Source organism: Hypanus sabinus, chromosome 9 (assembly GCF_030144855.1).
Source record: "Hypanus sabinus isolate sHypSab1 chromosome 9, sHypSab1.hap1, whole genome shotgun sequence".
Lineage (NCBI taxonomy): Eukaryota > Metazoa > Chordata > Chondrichthyes > Myliobatiformes > Dasyatidae > Hypanus > Hypanus sabinus.
The window spans coordinates 79484381-79507477 of record NC_082714.1 but is presented as its reverse complement, the minus strand read 5'-3'; the positions used below and the strand labels follow the sequence as shown (position 1 = coordinate 79507477).

The following is a 23097-nucleotide window of genomic DNA, read 5'->3' as shown; positions in this document are numbered from 1 at the left end:
GACATCAGTGGTGGGTAAATTAATGGAAAGTATTATTAGAGATAGTATTAATAATTATCTGGATAGACAGGATCTGATTAGGAGTAGCCAGCATGGATTTGTGCATGGTAAGTCATGTTTGACAAACCTTACTGAATTTTTTGAAGAAGTTACGAGGAATGTTGACGAGGGTAAGGCAGTGGACTTCAGCAAAGCCTTTGACAAAGTTCCACATGGAAGGTTAGTTAAGAAGGTTCAGTCGTTAGGTATTAATGCTGGAGTAATAAAATGGATTCAATAGTGGCTAGATGGCTAGATGGGAGATGCCAGAGAGTAGTGGTGAATAATTGTTTATCGGGATGGAGGCCGGTGACTAGCGGGGTGCCTCAGGGATCTGTTTTGGGCCCAATGTTGTTTGTAATATACATAAATGATCTGGATGATGGGGTGGTAAATTGGATTAGTAAGTATGCCGATGACACTAAGGTAGGAAGTGTTGTGGATAATGAGGTGGGTTTTCAAAGCTTGCAGGGAGATTTATGCCGGTTAGAAGAATGGGCTGAATGTTGGCAGATGGAGTTTAATGCTGAGAAGTGTGAGGTTCTACATTTTGGCAGGAATAATCCAAATAGAACATACAGGGTAAATGGTAGGGCATTGAGGAATGCAGAGGAACAGAGAGATCTAGGAATAACAGTGCATAGTTCCCTGATGGTGGAGTCTCATGTAGGTAGGGTGGTGAAGAAGGCTTTTGGAACGCTGGCCTTTATAAATCAAAGCATTGAGTACAGAAGTTGGGATGTAATGTTAAAATTGTACAAGGCATTGGTAAGGCCAAATTTGGAATATTGTGTGCAGTTCTGGTCACCGAATTATAGGAAAGATATCAATAAATTAGAGAGAGTGCAGAGACGATTTACTAGGATGTTACCTGGGTTTCAGCACTTAAGTTACAGAGAAAGGTTGAACAAGTTAGGTCTCTATTCATTGGAGCGTAGAAGGTTGAAGGGGGATTTGATCGAGGTATTTAAAATTTTGAGAGGGATAGATAGAGTTGACGTGAATAGGCTGTTTCCATTGAGAGTAGGGGAGATTCAAATGAGAGGACATGATTTGAGAGTTAGGGGGCAGAAGTTTAAGGGAAACACGAGGGGGTATTTCTTTACTCAGAGAGTGATAGCTGTGTGGAATGAGCTTCCTGTAGAAGTAGTAGAGGCCAGTTCAGTTGTGTCATTTAAGGTAAAATTGGATAGGTATATGGACAGGAAAGGAGTGGAGGGTTACGGGCTGAGTGCAGGTAGGTGGGACTAGGTGAGATTAAGAGTTCAGCACGGACCAGGAGGGCCGAGATGGCCTGTTTCCGTGCTGTGATTGTTATATTGTTATATGGTTATATGGTTGTGCTAAGCTGAGTGCTACGCTATCGTGGTACCTATTGAGTTTAGGATTGAGGTTGGTTAATGTGAACTTTGGTATTAACGTTGAAATGGTATTCGACCATTCCTTCTACTGAAGTGGAGAGATAAATAGAAACACTTTGTGTGAAGAACCTTTGCTGAGAACCAGGTACTCTGTCCAGTTCTGATAAAGGGAATTAGAACTGGTTTATTATTGTCACTTGTACTAAGTACAAGTACAAGGTTGTCTTGTATTCTGTTTATACTAGTCAAACTTCATTGAGGTTTGACAAGGAAAACCAATAACAATGCAGAATAAAGTGTAACAGTTACAGAGAACGTGAAGTGCAGGCAGACAAGAAGGGAAGCGTTTAATAGTCTTATAACAGCTGGGTAGAAATTGTCCTTTATCCCGGTAGAATGTGCTTTCAGGTTTTTGTATCTAGTCTCAGAGCCTGAAACGTTAATCCCATTTCTCTATCCACAAATGCCGCCTGAGCTGCTGAGTATTTCCATCATTTTCTCTATAATGATAAAGATGAGCTTAATTTATCACACATACATCGAAACATACAGTGAAATGGGTTGTTTGCATCAATGACCAACACAGTCCGGGATTAGCCTGTATCACCATGTTTCTGGTGCCTACAGCTTACTAACCCCAGCCTGTGTGGCTGTGGAATGTGGGAGGAAACCCAGGTGGTCACGGGGAGAATGTATAAACTCACTATTTACAGATAGTGCTGGGAATTGAATCCGATTGGTTATCGCTGGTGCTGTAAAGCATTACGCTAACAGTCACGTTACCATACCGTTTTATTAACAGGCACCAGTGTTTTATTTTTCTTTCATTCACTAGCACGATTCAGCCCACCGAATTTGTGTCAAACACGGTGCCAATTTAAGTAATCCCATCTGCCTACACAATGTCCATATCCCTCCATTCTCTGCCTCTTCACATGTCTGTCTAAAAGCTTCTAAATAACTACCATATCTGCCTCCACCACCACCCCTGGCAGCACATTCCAGGCCACCATCGCGGAAATGAACCCTGCACATCTTCAACATAGAGCAGTATAGCATAGGAACAGTCCCTTTGGTCCACAATGTCTCTGCCAGCCATGATGTCAAACAGGAAAGGCACAGAGGATGTGGGCAGGTGAGGGGGTCAGTGTAGGTTGGCAAAAGGGACAGTATGAACAGGGTGGGCTGAAGGGCCTCCCTCAATGTGGTACCATTCTAAGCTCCCTGCCCTTTGCATTAACGAGCAGGAGGTGATGACATTGTCGAGCAGCTCGGACAGTGAAATGGACACGGGCACCCAGACCAGCGGCAGTCGGCGACAGGGTCAAGGGCAAGCCCCGGCAGCCTGCAACGACAGCGACGACATCCAGACCATCTCCTCTGGCTCTGACGAGTACAGCAAGAAGGAAGAGAGCGATTCAAAGAATGCAGGTGAGGCTGCATAAACACCAGCAGTGTGAAGGAAAGGGTTAATGTAAGAGGAGTATTTGATGGCTCTGGGTCTGTACTCACTGGAGTTTAGAAGTATGAAGGGAGAATCTCATTGAAGCCTATTGAATATTGAAAGTCCTAGACAGAATGGACACGGAGAGGAGGTTCTCTATAGTAGGGGGGTCTCGGACCATAGGCTGCCGCCTGTCAATAGAAGTGCATCCCTTTCTCGGACCATAGGATGAGGAATCTCTGGTTAATCTGGAATTCGTCATCACAGTGGGCTCTGGAGGCCAAGATAATGGTATATTTAAAGCAGAGGTAAGATTTGTTCTTGATTGGTAAAGGCATCAAAGGTTATGGGAGAGGTCAGGAGAGTGGGTTTGAGGGGGATAATTAATCAGCCATGATGGGGTAACACAGCAGACTCAGTGGGCTGAATGGACTAATTCTGCTGCTAAGTCTGATGGCTCAGGGTGGTGGCGGTGAATGAACCGAGTAGTCTGTGTGAGACCAGAGACGTTAGGTCTGTTCTCTCCATTGTGGGAGAAGCTGAAAAGGGTACCTGAGATGTACATAGACAGGGCAGACAGACAGAAATATTTCCCCACCTATCCCTCTGACTCCCACATCCTAGAGGGCATTGGTTTAGGGCAGGGGTCACCAACTTTTTTTGCACCACAGACCGGTTTAATATTGACAATATTCTTGCGGACCGGGTGGGGGGCAGTGTGGGTGTTAATATCAACCAGAATATAGGTGGCTAATACACTCAACTTTGTTTCTAAAAGGGTTTATCTAACGAATTTAATATTAAACACACAGCACATATTTTCCTCATATGAACATATAAAATCATTACAACACACCAGTGACAGGACAAGGTAAGGGCCAGAGGTCCCCGTACCGGGGGCCATGGCGGTCGCAGTCTGGAGAAAGCGACCGACCGAGCGAGGAGTGCGACAGGGCGCGTACCTGCCCCTCTTATAGGTAAACACAAAGTACACTGCAGATGCTGTGGTTAAAGCCACAGGTACAACACGCTGGAGGAACTCAGCAGGTCGGGCAGCATCCGTGGAAGTGAGCAGTCAACGTTTCGGGCCGAGACCCTTCGTCAGGACCTCTTATAAGCAGGATCTATCGGCCGGCAAAAATTCAGCTGAGGGATGACTTACAGTAGATCACAGCGAGGTAGCTGCTCTGCTACTTACAAAACCCTGAGCCTGAATTAGGTTGTCTGTAAATATTTTAGCACCGGGTTCCCCACGAACATTCAATGTGGTAAACAGGTTTAGAGGCGGCACCCATCTGTCCGTGCTCTAGGCCAGTAGCAATGGCACTTCCCGCCGGCTGCGTGAGGCGGCCGGTTACCCAAGGCCAACCAGTGATCCCTGGCGCGAGGGTATCACTGCGTACAGGCAACTGATGACCTCACTGTTCAAGTTCAACAGTGGGCGTGACAGGGAATGAGGAAAAGTGCAGCTGACTCATATCGTTTCCTCGCAGCCTAGTGGCAAATGCTTTGCTGCCTGGTACCGGTCCGTGGTTGGGGACCACTGGTTTAGGGTCCAAGGATTATACAGCATAGAAGCAGACCCTTTGGCCCATCAAGATGCTGCTGACCATCACCCTGCATGGGAGGGAACTAGAGCACCCAGGGGTACCCATGCAGTCACAAGGAGAATGTGCAAACTCCACATAGAGAGAGGGGGAGAGACACAGACTCACATGTCTACAGACTGCTGTACCTGCTGCCTAATGGCAGCATCAGAAGGATTTGGGGAGTGGGGCCTGAGCACGTTTGGAACGTACACTCAAAGGTAGGGCCTCAAATTTAGGAGCAGGGTTGAGGCCAGTAGCGAGGAAGGGAAAGAAAACCTCCAAAGACGAGATTCTGTAGATGCTGCAAGTCCAGTCCTGATGAAGGGTCTCAGCCAGAAATGTCACCTGTTTATTGCCCTCCACCTTTCCGTAAAGAACTCATCGCTGTTCAGCCTGCAAGGTGCCTCAGTCAATGAGAATCGATGCCCTAACTTGCAGCTTTTCCCACAGATAATGCCAACAAGCGGCAGGTGGCGGTCAAATCAACCCGTGGCTTCGCCCTCAAGTCAACGCACGGGATTGCAGTGAAGGCATCAAACATGGAGAAGGGCGAAGGGGGGGGCAGCCGCAAGAGCACCCGGCAGTTCTACGATGGGGAGGAATCTTGCTACATCATCGACGCCAAGCTGGAAGGAAATCTGGGCCGCTACCTCAATGTAAGTCTGCAGGGTGCGTGGGGATGACATAACCATGTGCACACCAGAGCAGCCTTTTTAACAAAAAGAACTTTATTACATGTACTGCAATGCGACAAGTCGCTGCAAACTACGACGATAAGTTGAGTTAAATTTAAATTTTGACCCAGGATTTATTCTCAAACATCTCCATGGTGGCTGTAGACACCACAGGTTCTTTTCTCCAGAGACACCCAGGCAAGGATTCCCCACTCTGGACTCTTACCCAGTCTCACCTCCCCCGTTTCCCCTCCTGCTTCCCTTTCTCCTATGGTCTACTCTCCTCTTCTCTCCTTTCGTGCTCCTTCCTCTCCCGCCCTTTATCTTTCCTACCTTCTAACTATCCTCCTTCTCTCCCCAGCACCACCACCTTTTTATTCTAGATCTTCCTCCTTCCTTTCCAGTCCCGAAGAAGAGTCTCAGGCTGAAACGTTGACAGTTTATTTATTTCTATAGATGCTGCCTGACCTGCTGAGTTCCTCCGACATTGGGGTGGGGTGTGTGTATGTGTGAGTGCACATGTGTTGCTGAGGATATCAGGACATTTTCCAAATGACTCTTCCCCACCCTCCCAAATCTGCACAAAGTGACCAGATATTAAGAGGATGGGGCTAAAATGTCACCAGAAGGCGAGGAGCAGTCTCCCTGCGGCTCCATTCATTCAGTAGTCAGGCAGTGCCCAGGGTCAAACCCCAGCAGACCCAAAACTAACCCTGTGGTGTGCTTTTTTTTAAAAAAAGGAGACTCCAAAGCTAGCAGTCTTTTCATTTACACCCAGGGAAGGAGTTTGGTTGGGCCATAGATAATTGGTTTATTATTGTCACATGTACAGTGGAAAAACTTTGTTTTGCATGCCATCAATACAGATTATTTCATCACAACAGTGCAGTTAGGTTATACAAGGGAAAAGCAATAACAGATTGCAAAATAGAGTGTTGCAGGTACAGAGGCAGCACGCAGACAATAGGGTGCAAGGGCCAGATTGAGGCAGATTGCAAAATCAAGCATTTTTATCATAACAGCAAAAGCTGACTTATAAAGCTGTCCTTGAGCCTGGTGGTACGTGCTTTCAGGATTTAGGATGTTCTGCTTGATGGAGAAGGAAGAGGGGGTGCCTGTGGTGGTGTGGTCTTTGATTGTGCTGTTGTTCTACTGAGGCAGCAGGAAGTGCAGACAGAGGTAATAAATTTGTGAAGTGCAGCCACTGCATTTAGCATTGTTGCTCAAAGGAACAGGTGCGGAAAGTTCTCCTTGCCACATACACGACAGCTCAGAGGTTCAGTGGATAGAGCCGCCATCTCACTACTCCAGAGAACCATATTCAGTCGTGACTTCCAGAACTGTGTGTGTGTGTGCTCTCCCTTTGACCCTGTGGGTGCTCTGGTTCCCTTCCACATCCCAACCACCTGTGGTTAACCAATTGTTGTAAGCTGCCTCCCAGGTGTGTGGGTGAGGGGTGTGATCTGGGAGGAGTTGATGGGAATGTGGGGAGAACAAAATGGGGATCCATGTAACTGTGTGTATGGAGTCGGTTGGCTGCAGGGCCTGTTTCTCACAGACTAACCACTGCTCAACATCACAGTTTAAAAGGTAGGAGTGTTCGAAAAGACTCCACCACCCAAGGAGCAGATGGGACTGAGAAGTGACGCAGAGTAATGGGGTGAGTCGGGGAGTGGGTGTACCAGTGCTGCTGACCATTTTGTTTTCTCTCTCCCTGCCCCACACCCTCTCTGCCCGTACAGCATAGCTGCAGCCCCAACCTCTTTGTGCAGAATGTGTTTGTGGACACACATGACCTCCGATTCCCCTGGGTGGCATTCTTCGCCAGCAAGTAAGTCCCTGTGCTCAGAAACAGTTGGGGAGCGGGGTGCACAGCTCAGGGTCCGTCCACCCGGGGAGCGGGGTGCGCAGCTCAGGGTCCGTCCACCCGGGGAGCGGGGTGCACAGCTCAGGGTCCGTCCGGCCAGGGAGCGGGGTGCACAGCTCAGGGTCCGTCCACCCGGGGAGCGGGGTGCACAGCTCAGGGTCCGTCCGGCCGGGGAGCGGGGTGCACAGCTCAGGGTCCGTCCACCCGGGGAGCGGGGTGCACAGCTCAGGGTCCGTCCACCCGGGGAGCGGGGTGCACAGCTCAGGGTCTGTTGGCAGGACAGCGGGGTGCACAGCTCAGGGTCCGTCCGGCCAGGGAGCGGGGTGCACAGCTCAGGGTCCGTCCGGCCGGGGAGCGGGGTGCGCAGCTCAGGGTCCGTCCACCCGGGGAGCGGGGTGCACAGCTCAGGGTCCGTCCACCCGGGGAGCGGGGTGCACAGCTCAGGGTCCGTCCATCCGGGGAGCGGGGTGCACAGCTCAGGGTCTGTTGGCAGGACAGCGGGGTGCACAGCTCAGGGTCCGTCCACCCGGGGAGCGGGGTGCACAGCTCAGGGTCCGTCCACCCGGGGAGCGGGGTGCACAGCTCAGGGTCCGTCCACCCGGGGAGCGGGGTACGCAGCTCAGGGTCCGTCCACCTGGGGAGCGGGGTGCACAGCTCAGGGTCTGTTGGCAGGACAGCGGGGTGCACAGCTCAGGGTCCGTCCGGCCGGGGAGCGGGGTGCACAGCTCAGGGTCCGTCCACCCGGGGAGCGGGGTGCACAGCTCAGGGTCCGTCCGGCCGGGGAGCGGGGTGCACAGCTCAGGGTCCGTCCGGCCGGGGAGCGGGGTGCACAGCTCAGGGTCCGTCCGGCCGGGGAGCGGGGTGCACAGCTCAGGGTCCGTCCACCCGGGGAGCGGGGTGCACAGCTCAGGGTCCGTCCACCCGGGGAGCGGGGTGCACAGCTCAGGGTCCGTCCACCCGGGGAGCGGGGTGCACAGCTCAGGGTCCGTCCACCCGGGGAGCGGGGTACGCAGCTCAGGGTCCGTCCACCCGGGGAGCGGGGTGCGCAGCTCAGGGTCCATCCGGCCGGGGAGCGGGGTGCACAGCTCAGGGTCCGTCCACCCGGGGAGCGGGGTGCACAGCTCAGGGTCCGTCCACCCGGGGAGCGGGGTACGCAGCTCAGGGTCCGTCCACCCGGGGAGCGGGGTGCGCAGCTCAGGGTCCATCCGGCCGGGGAGCGGGGTGCACAGCTCAGGGTCCGTCCACCCGGGGAGCGGGGTGCACAGCTCAGGGTCTGTCCACCCGGGGAGCGGGGTGCACAGCTCAGGGTCCGTCCGGCCGGGGAGCGGGGTGCACAGCTCAGGGTCCGTCCACCCGGGGAGCGGGGTACGCAGCTCAGGGTCCGTCCACCCGGGGAGCGGGGTGCGCAGCTCAGGGTCCATCCGGCCGGGGAGCGGGGTGCACAGCTCAGGGTCCGTCCACCCGGGGAGCGGGGTGCACAGCTCAGGGTCCGTCCACCCGGGGAGCGGGGTACGCAGCTCAGGGTCCGTCCACCCGGGGAGCGGGGTGCACAGCTCAGGGTCTGTTGGCAGGACAGCGGGGTGCACAGCTCAGGGTCCGTCCACCCGGGGAGCGGGGTGCACAGCTCAGGGTCCGTCCGGCCGGGGAGCGGGGTGCACAGCTCAGGGTCCGTCCGGCCGGGGAGCGGGGTGCACAGCTCAGGGTCCGTCCGGCCAGGGAGCGGGGTGCATAGCTCAGGGTCCGTCCACCCGGGGAGCGGGGTGCACAGCTCAGGGTCCGTCCGGCCGGGGAGCAGGGTGCACAGCTCAGGGTCCGTCCGTCCGGGGAGCGGGGTGCACAGCTCAGGGTCCGTCCACCCGGGGAGCGGGGTGCACAGCTCAGGGTCCGTCCACCCGGGGAGCGGGGTGCACAGCTCAGGGTCCGTCCGGCCGGGGAGCGGGGTGCACAGCTCAGGGTCCGTCCACCCGGGGAGCGGGGTGCACAGCTCAGGGTCCGTCCACCCGGGGAGCGGGGTGCGCAGCTCAGGGTCCGTCCACCCGGGGAGCGGGGTGCACAGCTCAGGGTCCGTCTGGCCGGGGAGCGGGGTGCACAGCTCAGGGTCTGTCCACCCGGGGAGCGGGGTGCACAGCTCAGGGTCCGTCTGGCCGGGGAGCGGGGTGCACAGCTCAGGGTCCGTCCGGCCGGGGAGCGGGGTGCACAGCTCAGGGTCCGTCCGGCCCGGGGAGCGGGGTGCACAGCTCAGGGTCCGTCCACCCGGGGAGCGGGGTGCACAGCTCAGGGTCCGTCCGGCCGGGGAGCGGGGTGCACAGCTCAGGGTCCGTCCACCCGGGGAGCGGGGTGCACAGCTCAGGGTCCGTCCACCCGGGGAGCGGGGTGCACAGCTCAGGGTCCGTCCACCCGGGGAGCGGGGTGCACAGCTCAGGGTCCGTCCACCCGGGGAGCGGGGTGCACAGCTCAGGGTCCGTCCACCCGGGGAGCGGGGTGCACAGCTCAGTGTCTGTCCATCCGGGGAGCGGGGTGCACAGCTCAGGGTCCGTCCGGCCGGGGAGCGGGGTGCACAGCTCAGGGTCCGTCTGGCCGGGGAGCGGGGTGCACAGCTCAGGGTCCGTCCACCCGGGGAGCGGGGTGCACAGCTCAGGGTCCGTCCACCCGGGGAGCGGGGTGTACAGCTCAGGGTCCGTCCGGCCGGGGAGCGGGGTGCACAGCTCAGGGTCTGTCCGGCTGGGGAGACTGCCAGAAAGTAGGCTTGGTTTAGGTTCCAATGACATCACAACCCACAGTGTGACTGGGCCTGTAAGGGTTAAACACCAACGATGGGACCGCTTAAATAACCAGAAAGACTTCTGGGAGGGAAGGATACAGAGGAAGGTGAAATTCAGCAGTGGGGCTGATGTCCATTTCTAAGAGTGGGAGGGGTTGTGGGATTGGATATGCGTTCGGTTGAACAGATGAACATTTCCGTATTTGTAACGGCATGTGCATGCACTATGCAGGGCAGCAAATCCAGGCTGCAGGTGGTGCATAGGGTCTTGCGCTGGGGAGCTGGAGGTGAAGCAGAACTCTTTTCTCTCCCAGTCTGCCCCTACACTGGGTGCTGGGACAGTGCGGGAAGGAGCACAGGGAGGGAAGGTGGGAGGTGATTGATGCAGATAAGTCTGTTATCTCCCCTCATTCCGTGTCTTCTGCAGGAGGATCCGAGCTGGGACTGAGCTTACCTGGGATTACAACTACGAGGTGGGGAGCGTAGAGGGTAAACAGTTACTGTGCTGCTGTGGCTCCACTGAGTGCAGGGGGAGGCTCCTGTAGGTGCCCCCCCCCCACCTCCCGACATGGCCAATGGGGCACCCCTACCCCAGCCACCATTCACCCCCAACTCCCTGCTGGCTCACTACCGGTGGGATTCCCTGCTGGGTTCCTGGGACATTTCTGGAGAGACCCCTCCCCTCCAATGATGGATGGAGGTGGGGCTGGAGAGAGTACGTGTGCAGGGCTCACTGCATCCCACCTACTCCCTCCCCTAGCCTGGAATTGTCTTTAAAACCCCCACAACCACCCTCTCTTTCCTGAGAAGGGCTCTGGGTCCCTTGTCTAGGAACAAGCATTTCCTGGGACATTGATGCTCTCAACTGACCCCCACCAAGTAGAACCGAAAGGGTTGGGGGAGTGGTTAATATCTGCCCCACTAGCATATGCAGCCCTGCCAAACACACTCAAAGCTCGGTCAGTCAATCTACTATATATATATCCTCCTTCCCCCCCCCCCCCACTCTGCCCTCCTCTCTCTCCCATCCCCCCCTTAGAGTGGCCTGGGTGGGGAGACTCCTGCCTATTGAAGGGGGTCTCTGTTACCCCTCATTCCCTTGGCCAGTTAATGCCCCATCACTTAAACCCTTGGCACTCCTCCAACGTTAGAATACCACCCCCCCACCCCCCACTGTCCATTCCATGTGGAATGAAATAAGCAGACTCTGTTTAATGTGAGTGTCATCCATTACCCTAATACTCTATCTCCTCCCTCCCCCACCTTCTGGTCTGGACACATTTCCCCACCTCTTCAATCACCCTGGATGCTGTCCTGCTGCACGGAGCCACACACAGGACCTGGACAGTGTCACAGGAGTGACAGACAGCGGCACTTCCTCCTACACATCTCGCTTGAAGATGATGCCTTCCGGGTGCCCAAGGAGACTACGAATGTCGGACTTAAGAAACAGCCATACTCGGTGGGCCTGCCCCCCACCCACACCCACACCTACACCTCTTGTACATGTCACTAAATAAAACCACACAATCAATTCTCTTTTTTATTTAAAACTGCTCGTCTCTGCGGCTCCGTACTTATCTTGAAGGTGCAGCCCAACGATGCTTGGTGTTTAATGCTGAGGAGGGTTGGTATCGGTGTCCAGTCTTTGCACCCCTCCCACGCAGGGCTTGGTGAGGAGTTCCATGATTTAATGAGGGCGAGTTTCAGCAAAGAAGCGTGAACCAGTAGGGTCAGGTGTGTGCCACTTGGCCACTCTAAGCCCATTCTACCTTCTGGTACATTGTGGTTGCGGGAGCGATCAGTGAGCAGGATTTGACCCCACCTCGGGACTTCAGCCACTACAAAGGGTTCCGGCAGAATAGCCCAGGTGAGTAACCTTGGTGGAGGAAGGGGTTGTTTGGGTTGTGGGGGTGTGGATAGGTGGCTGCTTGGTCCCTGATGGTGTCGAGCTTCCTCAGAAGTAGGGAGTGTCCTGTTTCCCCTGACTACAAGGCACTGGTCAGGAACGTCACTCAGCACAGGATTCCCAGCCCTTGGTTTCAGGCATTCTCTCAAGAGACATGACAAGAAAACAGGAGTGAGGCACTCGGCCTCTCCAGGCTCCCCACCGTTCAATACAATCACAGTGCTGAAGAGTTTCACCAGGATGCTGCCTGGATTAGAGGGGCATGAACTATAAGGAGAGGGTGGACAAACTTGTATTGTTTTCTCGGGAGCGTCAGAGGCTGAGAGGAGTCCTGATAGAAGTTATAAAATTATGAGACAGAGATAGAGTGAACAGCTGGTGTCTTTTTTTTTCCCCAGGGTTGAATTTTCTAATACCAGAGGGTGAGAGGGGAGATGTGCAGGTCATGGTTTTACAGACTAAAATACACTGCCAGGATAGTGGTCGAGACAAACATTATAGAGACTCTTAGATAGGCACATGAATGTTAATTTAATTGGTTTGGCACAACATTGTGGGCCAAAATTGCACACAGTAAGATCCCACAAGCAGCAGCTGGTTAAGAGCCAATCTGGTAACTTGAGAGAGTTCAGAGATGAGAAAAACATCAGGAGGTGCACACCCTTAGCTTGTCTCTGTAGCAGAGAAAGGGGAATTTGTTTCACTCACAAATGATGGACTTTATTCCTGGCTCTTTCGGCATTCTGACACAGGACATTATGTTGCAGTTGTACAAGATGTTAATTAGACTGCACCTGCAGCCTTGTGTACAGTTTTTGTCCCTCTGTTATAGGAAGGGTGTCATTAACTTGGAAAGAGTACAAAGATTAACAGAGATGTTGCCTGGGACCCGAGGGCCTGCATTACAGGGAGAGGTTGAGATTTTTGTACCTTGGCACGTAAGAGTCTGAAGGGTGTATAAAACCATGTAGGGCAGAGATAGGCTAAATGCACAGGGATTGGAAAACCAGAAAACTTACAGCACAATGCAGGTCCTTCGGCCCACAAAGCTGTGCCGAACATGTTCTTACCTTAGAAATTACCTAGGGTTACCCATAGCCCTCAAGAACTAGAGGGCACAGGTTTAAGATGAAAGGGGGGAGATTTAAAAGGGAACTGAGGGGTAACTTTTTCACCCAGAGGGTGGTCAGTATATAGAAACATAGCAAACCTAAAGCACAATACAGGCCCTTCGGCCCACAAAGCTGTGCCAAACATGTCCCTACCTCAGAAATTACTAGGCTTACCTATAGCCCTCAAAAGTGGTTGAGGCAAGTACATTAATATTTAAAAGACACTTGGACAGGTATGTGGATGGAAAGGTTTAGAGCGATTATGGGCTAAACATGGCGGTAGCTCGCATGGGATCTTAGCTCAATGCTGACCAGTTGGGCCAATGGGCTTGTTTCCATGCTGTGCGACTCTGACCCTGTTCCAGCCCGGGTCTCCACAAGCTCCAGTTTCAGGCTGTCCAGTAATGGACACACTGCCCTGTGCAGTAACATCCAGAGCTACCTTTTCCAGAATGCCACAGCAGAGGCCCCCGAAAATCTGCAGAGCTGGAGAGCAGATCTTCCCAATTATAGGATGCTTCTTCAAATGTGCTGAGGTACAGTTTGATCAAAGTGGGGCTGTGTCATGGGTTCAGGGAGCCAGGTTAGTTCCCAAACTGGTGTGGGGAAGAGTGTCCCTCCCACAGCACAATGACATGTGGGGTGTAAACAGTTCAGCCTGTTTATGTACTGTCCACTCCATATCAGCAGGCATACATCAGGGGAAGACCTCTCAGGCCAAATTCCCTAATTAAGCCAGGTCTCCCCCTGAAGAAAACCCCACAAGACATTGAAGCACTATTCACGGTTTTGGCTAACTCCAGAGATGGAGAGTTACTGCAGCCTTCACTGTAAAGTAATACTTGTGGTCCAGGGTGTAGCACCTCACCCCAGAGATGGAGCATCCCTGGAAAGATCACGAGCAGCCTGGACTCGCTGGGATGTACAGGATTTGGTTTGACAGGGTCACCCTGTTCCCATGGGAGGGTGAGGGATCTGAGCTCGGTCCCAGAGCAAGGGGCAGCCCTTGCTCCACAGCCCACAACACAAGGGTTTCTCCACTCGGTCTGCAATTGGAGACCGTCAGAGATCTCAAGACTAGCACTGATCAACCCTCACTCAAGAAATGGAGGTTTGAGAGGAGGTAGAAATGATGTAAACAGAAACAAACGAGGGCAACAGAAACCACAAAACAGATGGGAAATAGACAAAAAAATAGAAGAAAACAATTCAGGGGAGCAAACAGAAACTGGGGGGTGGGGGGAGGAACAAGGGAAACAAAGAGGCAGAAGGTTAAGAGAATTGCAGAAACAAAGGGGAGAAGGGACAAGGGAAACGGCTAAAATGGACAATTCCTTCTTATCCTTCCAGGAATGAGAACAGTGGTGTATCTGCAGGAACAACCACACCTGCATCTTTTAAAATGGATTTTTAATCAAAAAAATTAATTGCAAACTGTTTTAGGCATCCCAACATCTCATTTTCTTTTCTTATTTACAATATGTATCTCAGTGTCATAAATGTAACATCAAATCTAGACCATCCCGCCCCTTCCCACAGAGTGTAGTAAATGGACTAGACAGACCCTGGGGGAGGGGGTGGGGTTGAGATCCTGGTACACTGTGGCCCGTGGTGGGATCAGGGGAAATTAATTGAACATCTCGGATAATCTCCACTCCTGCCTAGCGCTTCCTACCTCTCCTACCTCTTCCCCAGGGAGCTCCAAGTGCTGTATAGGGATGCAATGAATTCACGACTAGACTCCCTACCCCTCCCCATCCAATCACAAAACCTATTATCACTCCTGATATGGGGAGTCGGAACAGTAGACAGTCTCCCCTTCCCACTCGCATCCTCAACATCCCTCTTCCTCTCACAGCCAAGCAATGCCTTGGATGGGGCTGTAGAGGAGGTCAGTGGGTGAGTTGTGAGCTGACCCTCACCCTCTTGGCAATTCTCCAGGCACCCAGACCTTCCACAGCTCTCCCCCTACCGAGCTGTTCAAGCTTTCCAAAGCGAGTTATTGTCTTTTTATTAAAGAAATGCTCCTCAGAAACAAAAGATTGCATGTTACAAGGTGCGATCCCACCATGGTAACCAACCCTCTATCACCCCCCTCCAAAGATGAGTCCAGGAAGGAAGGAGTGTGGTAAATAAGCAAACTAAAAAGAAAATACTGCTTGGAGGCATACAGACCCACTATTCAAGAGCTTTGGGGTATCTTCTCCTCTTCTGTCCCTCCTTTAGATAACCGCACATCATTCACCCCCCCCCCCCCACCACCTTCTCAAAAATTCAGAGAGGGGTGAGGGGGGAGGGAGGGCTAGTTAAGATATTCATTTCTCCAGCTAGTTCTTTTAATATATTAAAGCTGTGATTATTTTTCTCTCTCTCTCTCTTTCCCCCTCCCCACCCCCCACTTAACGTTAAAAAATATTATTTCCCCCATCTGGCGTGCAGTTGTTACCAGGAGGGAGAGGAAGGAAATGGAGGGGGAGTGTAGTTTTTTCCCCACTCTCTCTCCCCCTCCCTTCCCCACACTTCCTCCCCAAGGAATAGCAAGCACTAGTCAGTCTTGCTGTGGTTGCTGTTGAGCGCTGTGTGGCCATTGGACACTGGGCCATTCTTCACCGGTTCCTCGTCCTCTGAGTTGTCCGTCTCTTCCCGGTCACTACGTTCATCCTCCACTATCTGTGTAGGTTGTGGGTGGGGGGGGGGGGAAGAGAGAGAGAGAGAGAGATACTAAAACTCGGGTCAAGATTCCCCTGTCCTCCAAATGTTTTATTCAGAGTCACTTAGTCCTTTGGCCCTACCAGCCCCTGCTGACTGAGATTCCCATCTGAGCTAGTTCCAGTTGCCCCAGTTTGGCTCATATCCTAAACCTATCCTTGCGACAGAAGAGATGGCAGATGTTGGAATCAGGAGCAACAAACCATCTACTGAAGGATCTCAATGTGTTGAGCAGCATCTATGGAGGGGAAGGCAGTGTTGATATTTCAGGTTGAAACCCTGCATCAGGGCTGAGAATGGAGAGGGGGTGGGATTGTCAAGACATAGGAACAGAATTATGTCATTTGATTTCCACCAAGCCCCCACGACCCCATTCACCTGCCTTCTCCCTATAACCTTTGAAGGATTGAGAGTGTGGAGATGAGGGTTGAAAGTGCTGAGGCAGGAGCCTGAGGTGATTGGTGGGCTGAGGAGGATGCAAGGGAGGACAGGTAGGTGGTGCCAATTCAAGAGGGGAGAGAGGAGTGGAGTTGGGAGACCATGGCAAATGAATGAGAAAGCAAGGCAGAGAAAGGGAGGCAGGGGAAACGGGTTATTGAGATGATGGGTGGTGGTCGGAGAGAACTGATGGAGGGAGATGAGCAGGAGCACACCATGCTGGACCATAAATGGAGGTGAGAGTTGGAACCATTAGCAGGTGACACCAGACCGGGAGAGGACGAAATTGTGTTGAGTGTAACTGGGGGGAGGTGGGGCAAAACAGGAAGCTGAGTGCTCCCTGCATTAGAAGGCTTGTGCTATAAAGAGAGGTGGAACGGTGGAGGCTGAGGGGAGAACTAATTGACCATAATCAGTCAGAATCTTCCCCCCGCCCCCCCCCAGTCATAATTTTTCATACCAGAAAGCAGACGTTTAAGGTGAGAGGGGCAAGTTCAATTTAGTATTTTTTCACATAGTGTACTGGTCGAGGTAAATATGATATAGATATTTAAGAGGCTCTTAAACAGGCACATGGATGTGCAGCGAAGGGATCAGTTTAGTTACTAGTTTAACTGGTTCAGAACTATATGGCACACTGAAGGGCCTGTTCTGTTACAGTTCTACATTGACATTCAAAGTAACATGCAATCCCAAGATTTCCAACACAGATTCCAGTGGTTTACCATCATACAGGTCAGGTAGCATCTCGTTTTGGGCAGAGGAGGATCTTGCTGCATTCCTGCAGCATTTTTGGTGTGTTGCTCAAGATTTCCAGCATCTGCAGGACCTCTTGTCTCGTGGAAGTGTCCTTCCCTCTGAATACAAATGTTGGATCTGATTAGCCAGATTGTCTTGGACCCCACATACCTTAACCCTCCGGACCAGGGTATCACTGAACACTGGCCACCCTGCCTTCATCTCCGTTACCTCCATTGGCAAGCGAGCTACTTACCTTCCCAGTCATGAACTTGAGGGCCATCCGTAGGATGAGGGCGGCCCAGAAGATGTGCAGGAGCTGGAGAACGACGAGGATTCCGTTGAAGAAGTAATACCCGAAGAAGGGAGGGTAAAGCTCGAGGGGGTAAATCACAGTGCAATGGATGATCCTGGCAAGGGGAGAGAGAGTGGGTCACATTGGTCATAGGTAAAGTTTCCTCTACACCATCCCATAACACACCCCCAGGGTCAGACACACAGAGTGAAGCTCCCTCTACACCGTCCCATCACACACTCCCGGGGTCAGACACAGAGTGAAACTCCCTCTACACTATCCCATCACACGCTCCCGGGGTCAGACACAGAGTGAAACTCCCTCCACAATGTCCCATCACACACTCCCGGGATCAGACACAGGGTGAAACTCCCTCTATCCTGTCCCATCACACACTCCCGGGGTCAGACACAGAGTGAAACTCTCTCCACACTGTCCCATCACACACTCCCGGGGTCAGACACAGAGTGAAACTCCCTCTACACCGTCCCATCACACAATCTGCCCCAAATAAGAATCAGAAGTCATCCAAGCAAAGCCTCGACTGCACAGCCAGAGCAAGATCCCAGCACCTAATCACAGGAGGAATTGTGGAGGGCATATGGGATCCTGCTGTGCACATGCCCCAGTGAGGAGGGGGTTGCACTGCAGCCTAGTAGCTGGTGACCAATAGGCGCTGCAGGAATGCGGAGCATGCAGGTACCAGAAGGGGAAGATGATGAGCCTGGTGGTGAAGAAAGCCACAGCGAAGAGGATGAAGAGGCAGTTACACGTCGTCTTCCAGCCAGCGTAGTTGAACATCTTGGCAGACTGCGGGCATAGGAAGAGGATTAGAGAGTAGTCTGGATCACCTAGTGCCCTCCCCATCCAATGCAGCCCCAATCACTGAGAGAAAGCCTCTACACTCCGTTAAACAAATGGGCAGCCCAGTGGCGCAGTGCTGTCACGGGACTTCCAGTATATTGTGTGTGTGAGAGAGAGTGTACCTTGACTCCGGGTTTCACCATAGATGCTCCCGCACCCCAAAGATGTGCAGTGGCCCTAATGTGTGGGTGAGGGGTAGAATTGGGAGGGGCTCATGAAAGTGTGAGGAGGATGGAGTGGGGATCAGTGTAAATTGGTGGCTGGTGGTCAGCACAGATTCGATGGGCTGAAAGGTCACACATTGGCCTGAGGATGCCGGATCACTGATGGACCGTCAACACAGGTTTGGGGTGGGGAAGGGTCACAGGTCAGAGAGCATCTATAAGGTGGCGGTTAAAGGGTAGAATTTGAGGCAGAAATGGGAGGGGGAGTGAAGTCTGAGGGTGAGAGGTTGGGATGGTGACTGCAAGGATTAGGGGTGAGAATTTGATACAGTGAGGGGTAAGAGGTCAAAATGATGGGTTAAGGGTGAGGGGTCAGTGCAGGGGGCTAAGTAAAAGGTCAATGGCAACGTCAGAAATGACAAGGTTTAGGGGTTAGAGGTCAGAGGGCAGTACAACTAGGATTGAAGGTGAGAGGTCAGGAGGGGATGAGAGTGGACGACATGGCCAGGGCCAGAGTTTGGATGGGAATGTGAGGCGGACGCTCTACCTCAAGGAAGTAGTCTGAGGCATCGTGCACAGCCATGACCAGAGTCCCAGCACGGATGTAGTTGGTGCACCAGGAGAAGCCGATGAGGATGATGGTGGACACGTGGTGGATGATCTGCTCCTTGAAGTCCTGTTGAAGGGCAGAGAGAGGGAAGTGGAGTGTGAGACATATCCACAACCGCTGAACCCACTCCTAATCTACCCCTTCCTCTCACTCAACTCTCTCCATGCTTTTGACACTTGGCCTCTGCCCTAGAGCCTTCCTGCGCACACTTACATCCCTGGCCCATAGAGATGGAGGGAACCTGTGAGTAATCCACCCATCACAAATCATCCTGGGCACAGGGGCAGGGAGACCAGGTTCAGACCTCCATTTCCACAGATCTCTGCCCACCATCCCACCCCAAGAGTCCTCCTCATAATGGGAGAAGTAGTGCCCATTCCACAGGGTCACATCCTGAGGGCAAGGATTGGTGAGTGAGTATCTGATTAGCGTTTGATCGAGAGACAGACAGACAGACCAACTGTAAGGAGTTCCCACACATCTCATGTGAAACAACAGTCCTCTAACTGCACCTCCCCATTCGACTCTCCAACCACTGGAAGCATCTCTACCTCTCCGACACATTCCCTCAAGATCTGATGTTTCAGTAAATTCCACCCCCCCCCCCCACCCTGCTAAAGACATGGAAGAGAAAACCAGCCTGGTTTAATAGGACAACCCTCTCATCTGGGGGGGGTGGGGGTAACCACAGGGAATCCCCTCCAGCACTAGAATATCCTTCACTGGGAGAGGGCCACCCCACCCCCGTGTCTCGGGGTGGCCTCACCCCCCCCCCACCACTCTGTGTCCCTGGATCAGTGAACAAAAATGGGGACACAGATCAGAGAACCCCCTTACCTTCCTCTTTACATCAGAGGCTACGGTGAAAAGCAAAGACCAGTAGAATCCCAGCTCGATCATGTAATACCAGTACTGTGAGGGTAACATCGTCTGTAGGGGGAGAGAGAGAGAGAGAGACAGGACATCGACAGTGATTCAGGACTGTGAGGGTAACATCGTCTGTAGGGGGAGAGAGAGAGAGAGAGAGAGAGGGACAGGACATTGACAGTGATCCAGGACTGTGAGGGTAACATCGTCTGTAGGGGGAGAGAGAGAGAGAGAGAGGGACAGGACATCGACAGTGATTCAGGACTGTGAGGGTAACATCGTCTGTAGGGGGAGAGAGAGAGAGAGAGAGAGAGAGAGAGGGACAGGACATCGACAGTGATTCAGGACTGTGAGGGTAACATCGTCTGTAGGGAGAGAGAGAGAGAGAGAGACAGGACATCGACAGTGATTCAGGACTGTGAGGGTAACATCGTCTGTAGGGGGAGAGAGAGAGAGAGAGAGAGAGAGAGACAGGACATCGACAGTGATTCAGGACTGTGAGGGTAACATCGTCTGTAGGGAGAGAGAGAGAGAGAGAGAGAGAGAGAGAGACAGGACATCGACAGTGATTCAGGACTGTGAGGGTAACATCGTCTGTAGGGGGAGAGAGAGAGAGAGAGAGAGAGACAGGACATCGACAGTGATTCAGGACTGTGAGGGTAACATCGTCTGTAGGGGGAGAGAGAGAGAGAGAGACAGGACATCGACAGTGATTCAGGACTGTGAGGGTAACATCGTCTGTAGGGAGAGAGAGAGAGAGAGGGACAGGACATCGACAGTGATTCAGGACTGTGAGGGTAACATCGTCTGTAGGGGGAGAGAGAGAGAGAGAGAGAGAGAGGGACAGGACATCGACAGTGATTCAGGACTGTGAGGGTAACATCGTCTGTAGGGGGAGAGAGAGAGAGAGAGGGACAGGACATCGACAGTGATTCAGGACTGTGAGGGTAACATCGTCTGTAGGGGGAGAGAGAGAGAGAGAGAGAGACAGGACATCGACAGTGATTCAGGACTGTGAGGGTAACATCGTCTGTAGGGGGAGAGACAGAGAGAGAGAGAGAGAGAGAGAGAGGGACAGGACATCGACAGTGATTCAGGACTGTGAGGGTAACATCGTCTGTAGGGGGAGAGAGAGAGAGAGAGAGAGAGAGAGAGAGAGAGACAGGACATCGACAGTGATTCAGGACTGTGAAGGTAACATCGTCTGTAGGGGGAGAGAGAGAGAGAGAGGGACAGGACATCGACAGTGATTCAGGACTGTGAGGGTAACATCGTCTGTAGGGAGAGAGAGAGAGAGAGAGAGAGAGAGAGAGAGAGACAGGACATCGACAGTGATTCAGGACTGTGAGGGTAACCGTCTGTAGGGGGAGAGAGAGAGAGAGAGAGAGAGAGAGAGGGACAGGACATCGACAGTGATTCAGGACTGTGAGGGTAACATCGTCTGTAGGGGGAGAGAGAGACAGGACTGTGAGGGTAACCGTCTGTAGGGGGAGAGAGAGAGAGAGAGAGAGAGAGAGACAGGACATCGACAGTGATTCAGGACTGTGAGGGTAACATCGTCTGTAGGGGGAGAGAGAGAGAGAGAGAGACAGGACATCGACAGTGATTCAGGACTGTGAGGGTAACATCGTCTGTAGGGGGAGAGACAGAGAGAGAGAGAGAGAGAGAGAGAGAGGGACAGGACATCGACAGTGATTCAGGACTGTGAGGGTAACATCGTCTGTAGGGGGAGAGAGAGAGAGAGTGAGAGAGGGACAGGACATCGACAGTGATTCAGGACTGTGAGGGTAACATCGTCTGTAGGGGGAGAGAGAGAGAGAGAGACAGGACATCGACAGTGATTCAGGACTGTGAGGGTAACATCGTCTGTAGGGGGAGAGACAGAGAGAGAGAGAGAGAGAGGGACAGGACATCGACAGTGATTCAGGACTGTGAGGGTAACATCGTCTGTAGGGGGAGAGAGAGAGAGAGAGAGAGACAGGACATCGACAGTGATCCAGGACTGTGAGGGTAACATCGTCTGTAGGGGGAGAGAGAGAGAGAGAGAGAGAGGGGGACAGGACATCGACAGTGATTCAGGACTGTGAGGGTAACATCGTCTGTAGGGGGAGAGAGAGAGAGAGAGAGAGACAGGACATCGACAGTGATCCAGGACTGTGCTGGTAACATCGTCTGTAGGGGGAGAGAGAGACAGGACTGTGAGGGTAACGTATGTAGGAGGAGAGAGGCACGACATCGACAGTGGACACTGAGACTTTCTCCAGTGAGGTTCAAACACCCAGCCCCCTGCCTCCCCGCGTAGGAAGATCCAAAGCAGTGGGCCAGGTATGGGTTGACATTGCCAGCTCCTGTTGTTGGTTCTGTCCCAGTCTCAGGGTACCAGGAGGAGTCCGATTTCCCAGAATAAGTACGGGGAGTATTCTCACCCAAGACAAGAACAGATCGAGGGAGCTGGGATTCAGTGTGGGTATCCCAGGGAGGGCAGCACTATACAGCATGATGGGAAGGGGTGAAACTGAAGGAGGGAGCATCGACAGGGGAGGTGGTGTTGACAGGTGGGGGCACCATGGATGGTCAAACCCCCACCACCACTCTTCTGTTCTCAGAAACATCCTCTTCCCCCACCCCCAACCTTAGACACTTGCACACTACTCTGCGGGATCTTGCTGTGCGCAGTTCACAGTGGCAGCCACCATGGGTTCTGTTGCAAGGCAGTTCCCTCAGCATCTCCAATATGCCGCCGGTGAATCTCCCCTTAACCTTTCCAAACCTCCTGTCCCCTTGGGGAAGCATCGAAACCTGGCACGATGATCTGTAGCTGGTGGGGGGGACAGGCATTCCTGGAGCAGATTACTATCCTACCTGGATCGGGAACCCTTTCCACGTCTCCCGCAAGTCGTAGAACCAAGGTTTCTGCAAACGACAGACACCAGACTGCATTAAAGGCAGGACTCAGTAACCCTGTCCCACAGGTACAGAGTCACACAGCATATAAACAGGTCCTTCTCCCCAACTTGTCAATGCTGACCAATATTCCCATCTAAACTAGTCGCATATCCCTCTAAACCTTTCCTACCCGTGTACCTGTCCGTGTCCCTCTAAACCTTTCCTACCCGTGTACCTGTCCGTATCCCTCTGAACCTTTCCTATCAGTGTACTTGTCCGTATCCCTCTAAACCTTTCCTATCCGTGTCCCTGTCCGTATCCCTATAAACCTTTCCTATCCGCGTACCTGTCCGTATCCCTCTGAACCTTTCCTATCCGCGTACCTGTCCGTATCCCTCTGAACCTTTCCTATCCGCGTGTAAAGAGGGTTTCTTCTTTTTGTTAACTAGCAGGAATGCTAATTTACTGATAACGAGAATGGTATTCCTTTGTAAACCAAATGGGGATTAATTTTCTTTCTTCTGAGTCTGTAAGCTTTTGTTGACGGGCTTTTGGGCAGATCGGCGCGAGGGGGTCGAGAGAGAGGACGCAATGCTCTAAGCTGGGCGAGGATCGGACCCCAAAGGGGGGTCCGAGGCCGGGAGATTCTCCGAGGAGGGGGGGGGTTGAAGCTAGATGTGCTTGGTTGACCACTCGGAGGGTCCTGAGCTGCGAGTCGAGGAGTTCGGAGGGGATCGAATGGTGGCCAGAAGACTTCAGTAATTGAGCTC

General features: G+C 52.9%; 2 protein-coding genes across 4 annotated transcripts in view; one reads left to right on the top strand and one right to left on the bottom strand.

Annotated features, from left to right (window-relative positions):
• The window catches only part of setdb1b (SET domain bifurcated histone lysine methyltransferase 1b), a 115548-nt gene extending 100529 nt beyond the window's left edge, over positions 1-15019 (top strand). The window contains exons 19-22 of the mRNA XM_059979973.1: positions 2648-2831; positions 4884-5089; positions 6850-6938; positions 10163-15019. Coding sequence (XP_059835956.1) covers positions 2648-2831; positions 4884-5089; positions 6850-6938; positions 10163-10280 — 597 coding nt within the window. The 3' untranslated portion in view covers positions 10281-15019. The remainder of the gene's footprint in view (positions 1-2647; positions 2832-4883; positions 5090-6849; positions 6939-10162) is intronic.
• Positions 14150-23097, bottom strand: part of LOC132399519 (ceramide synthase 2-like) — a 138409-nt gene continuing 129461 nt past the window's right edge. For all 3 annotated transcript variants that reach the window (XM_059979975.1, XM_059979976.1, XM_059979978.1), the window contains 6 exons: positions 22304-22354; positions 19412-19504; positions 18512-18640; positions 17640-17746; positions 16898-17051; positions 14150-15426 (listed from right to left, as the gene is read on the bottom strand). In XM_059979975.1, coding sequence (XP_059835958.1) covers positions 15301-15426; positions 16898-17051; positions 17640-17746; positions 18512-18640; positions 19412-19504; positions 22304-22354 — 660 coding nt within the window. In that variant the 3' untranslated portion in view covers positions 14150-15300. The remainder of the gene's footprint in view (positions 15427-16897; positions 17052-17639; positions 17747-18511; positions 18641-19411; positions 19505-22303; positions 22355-23097) is intronic.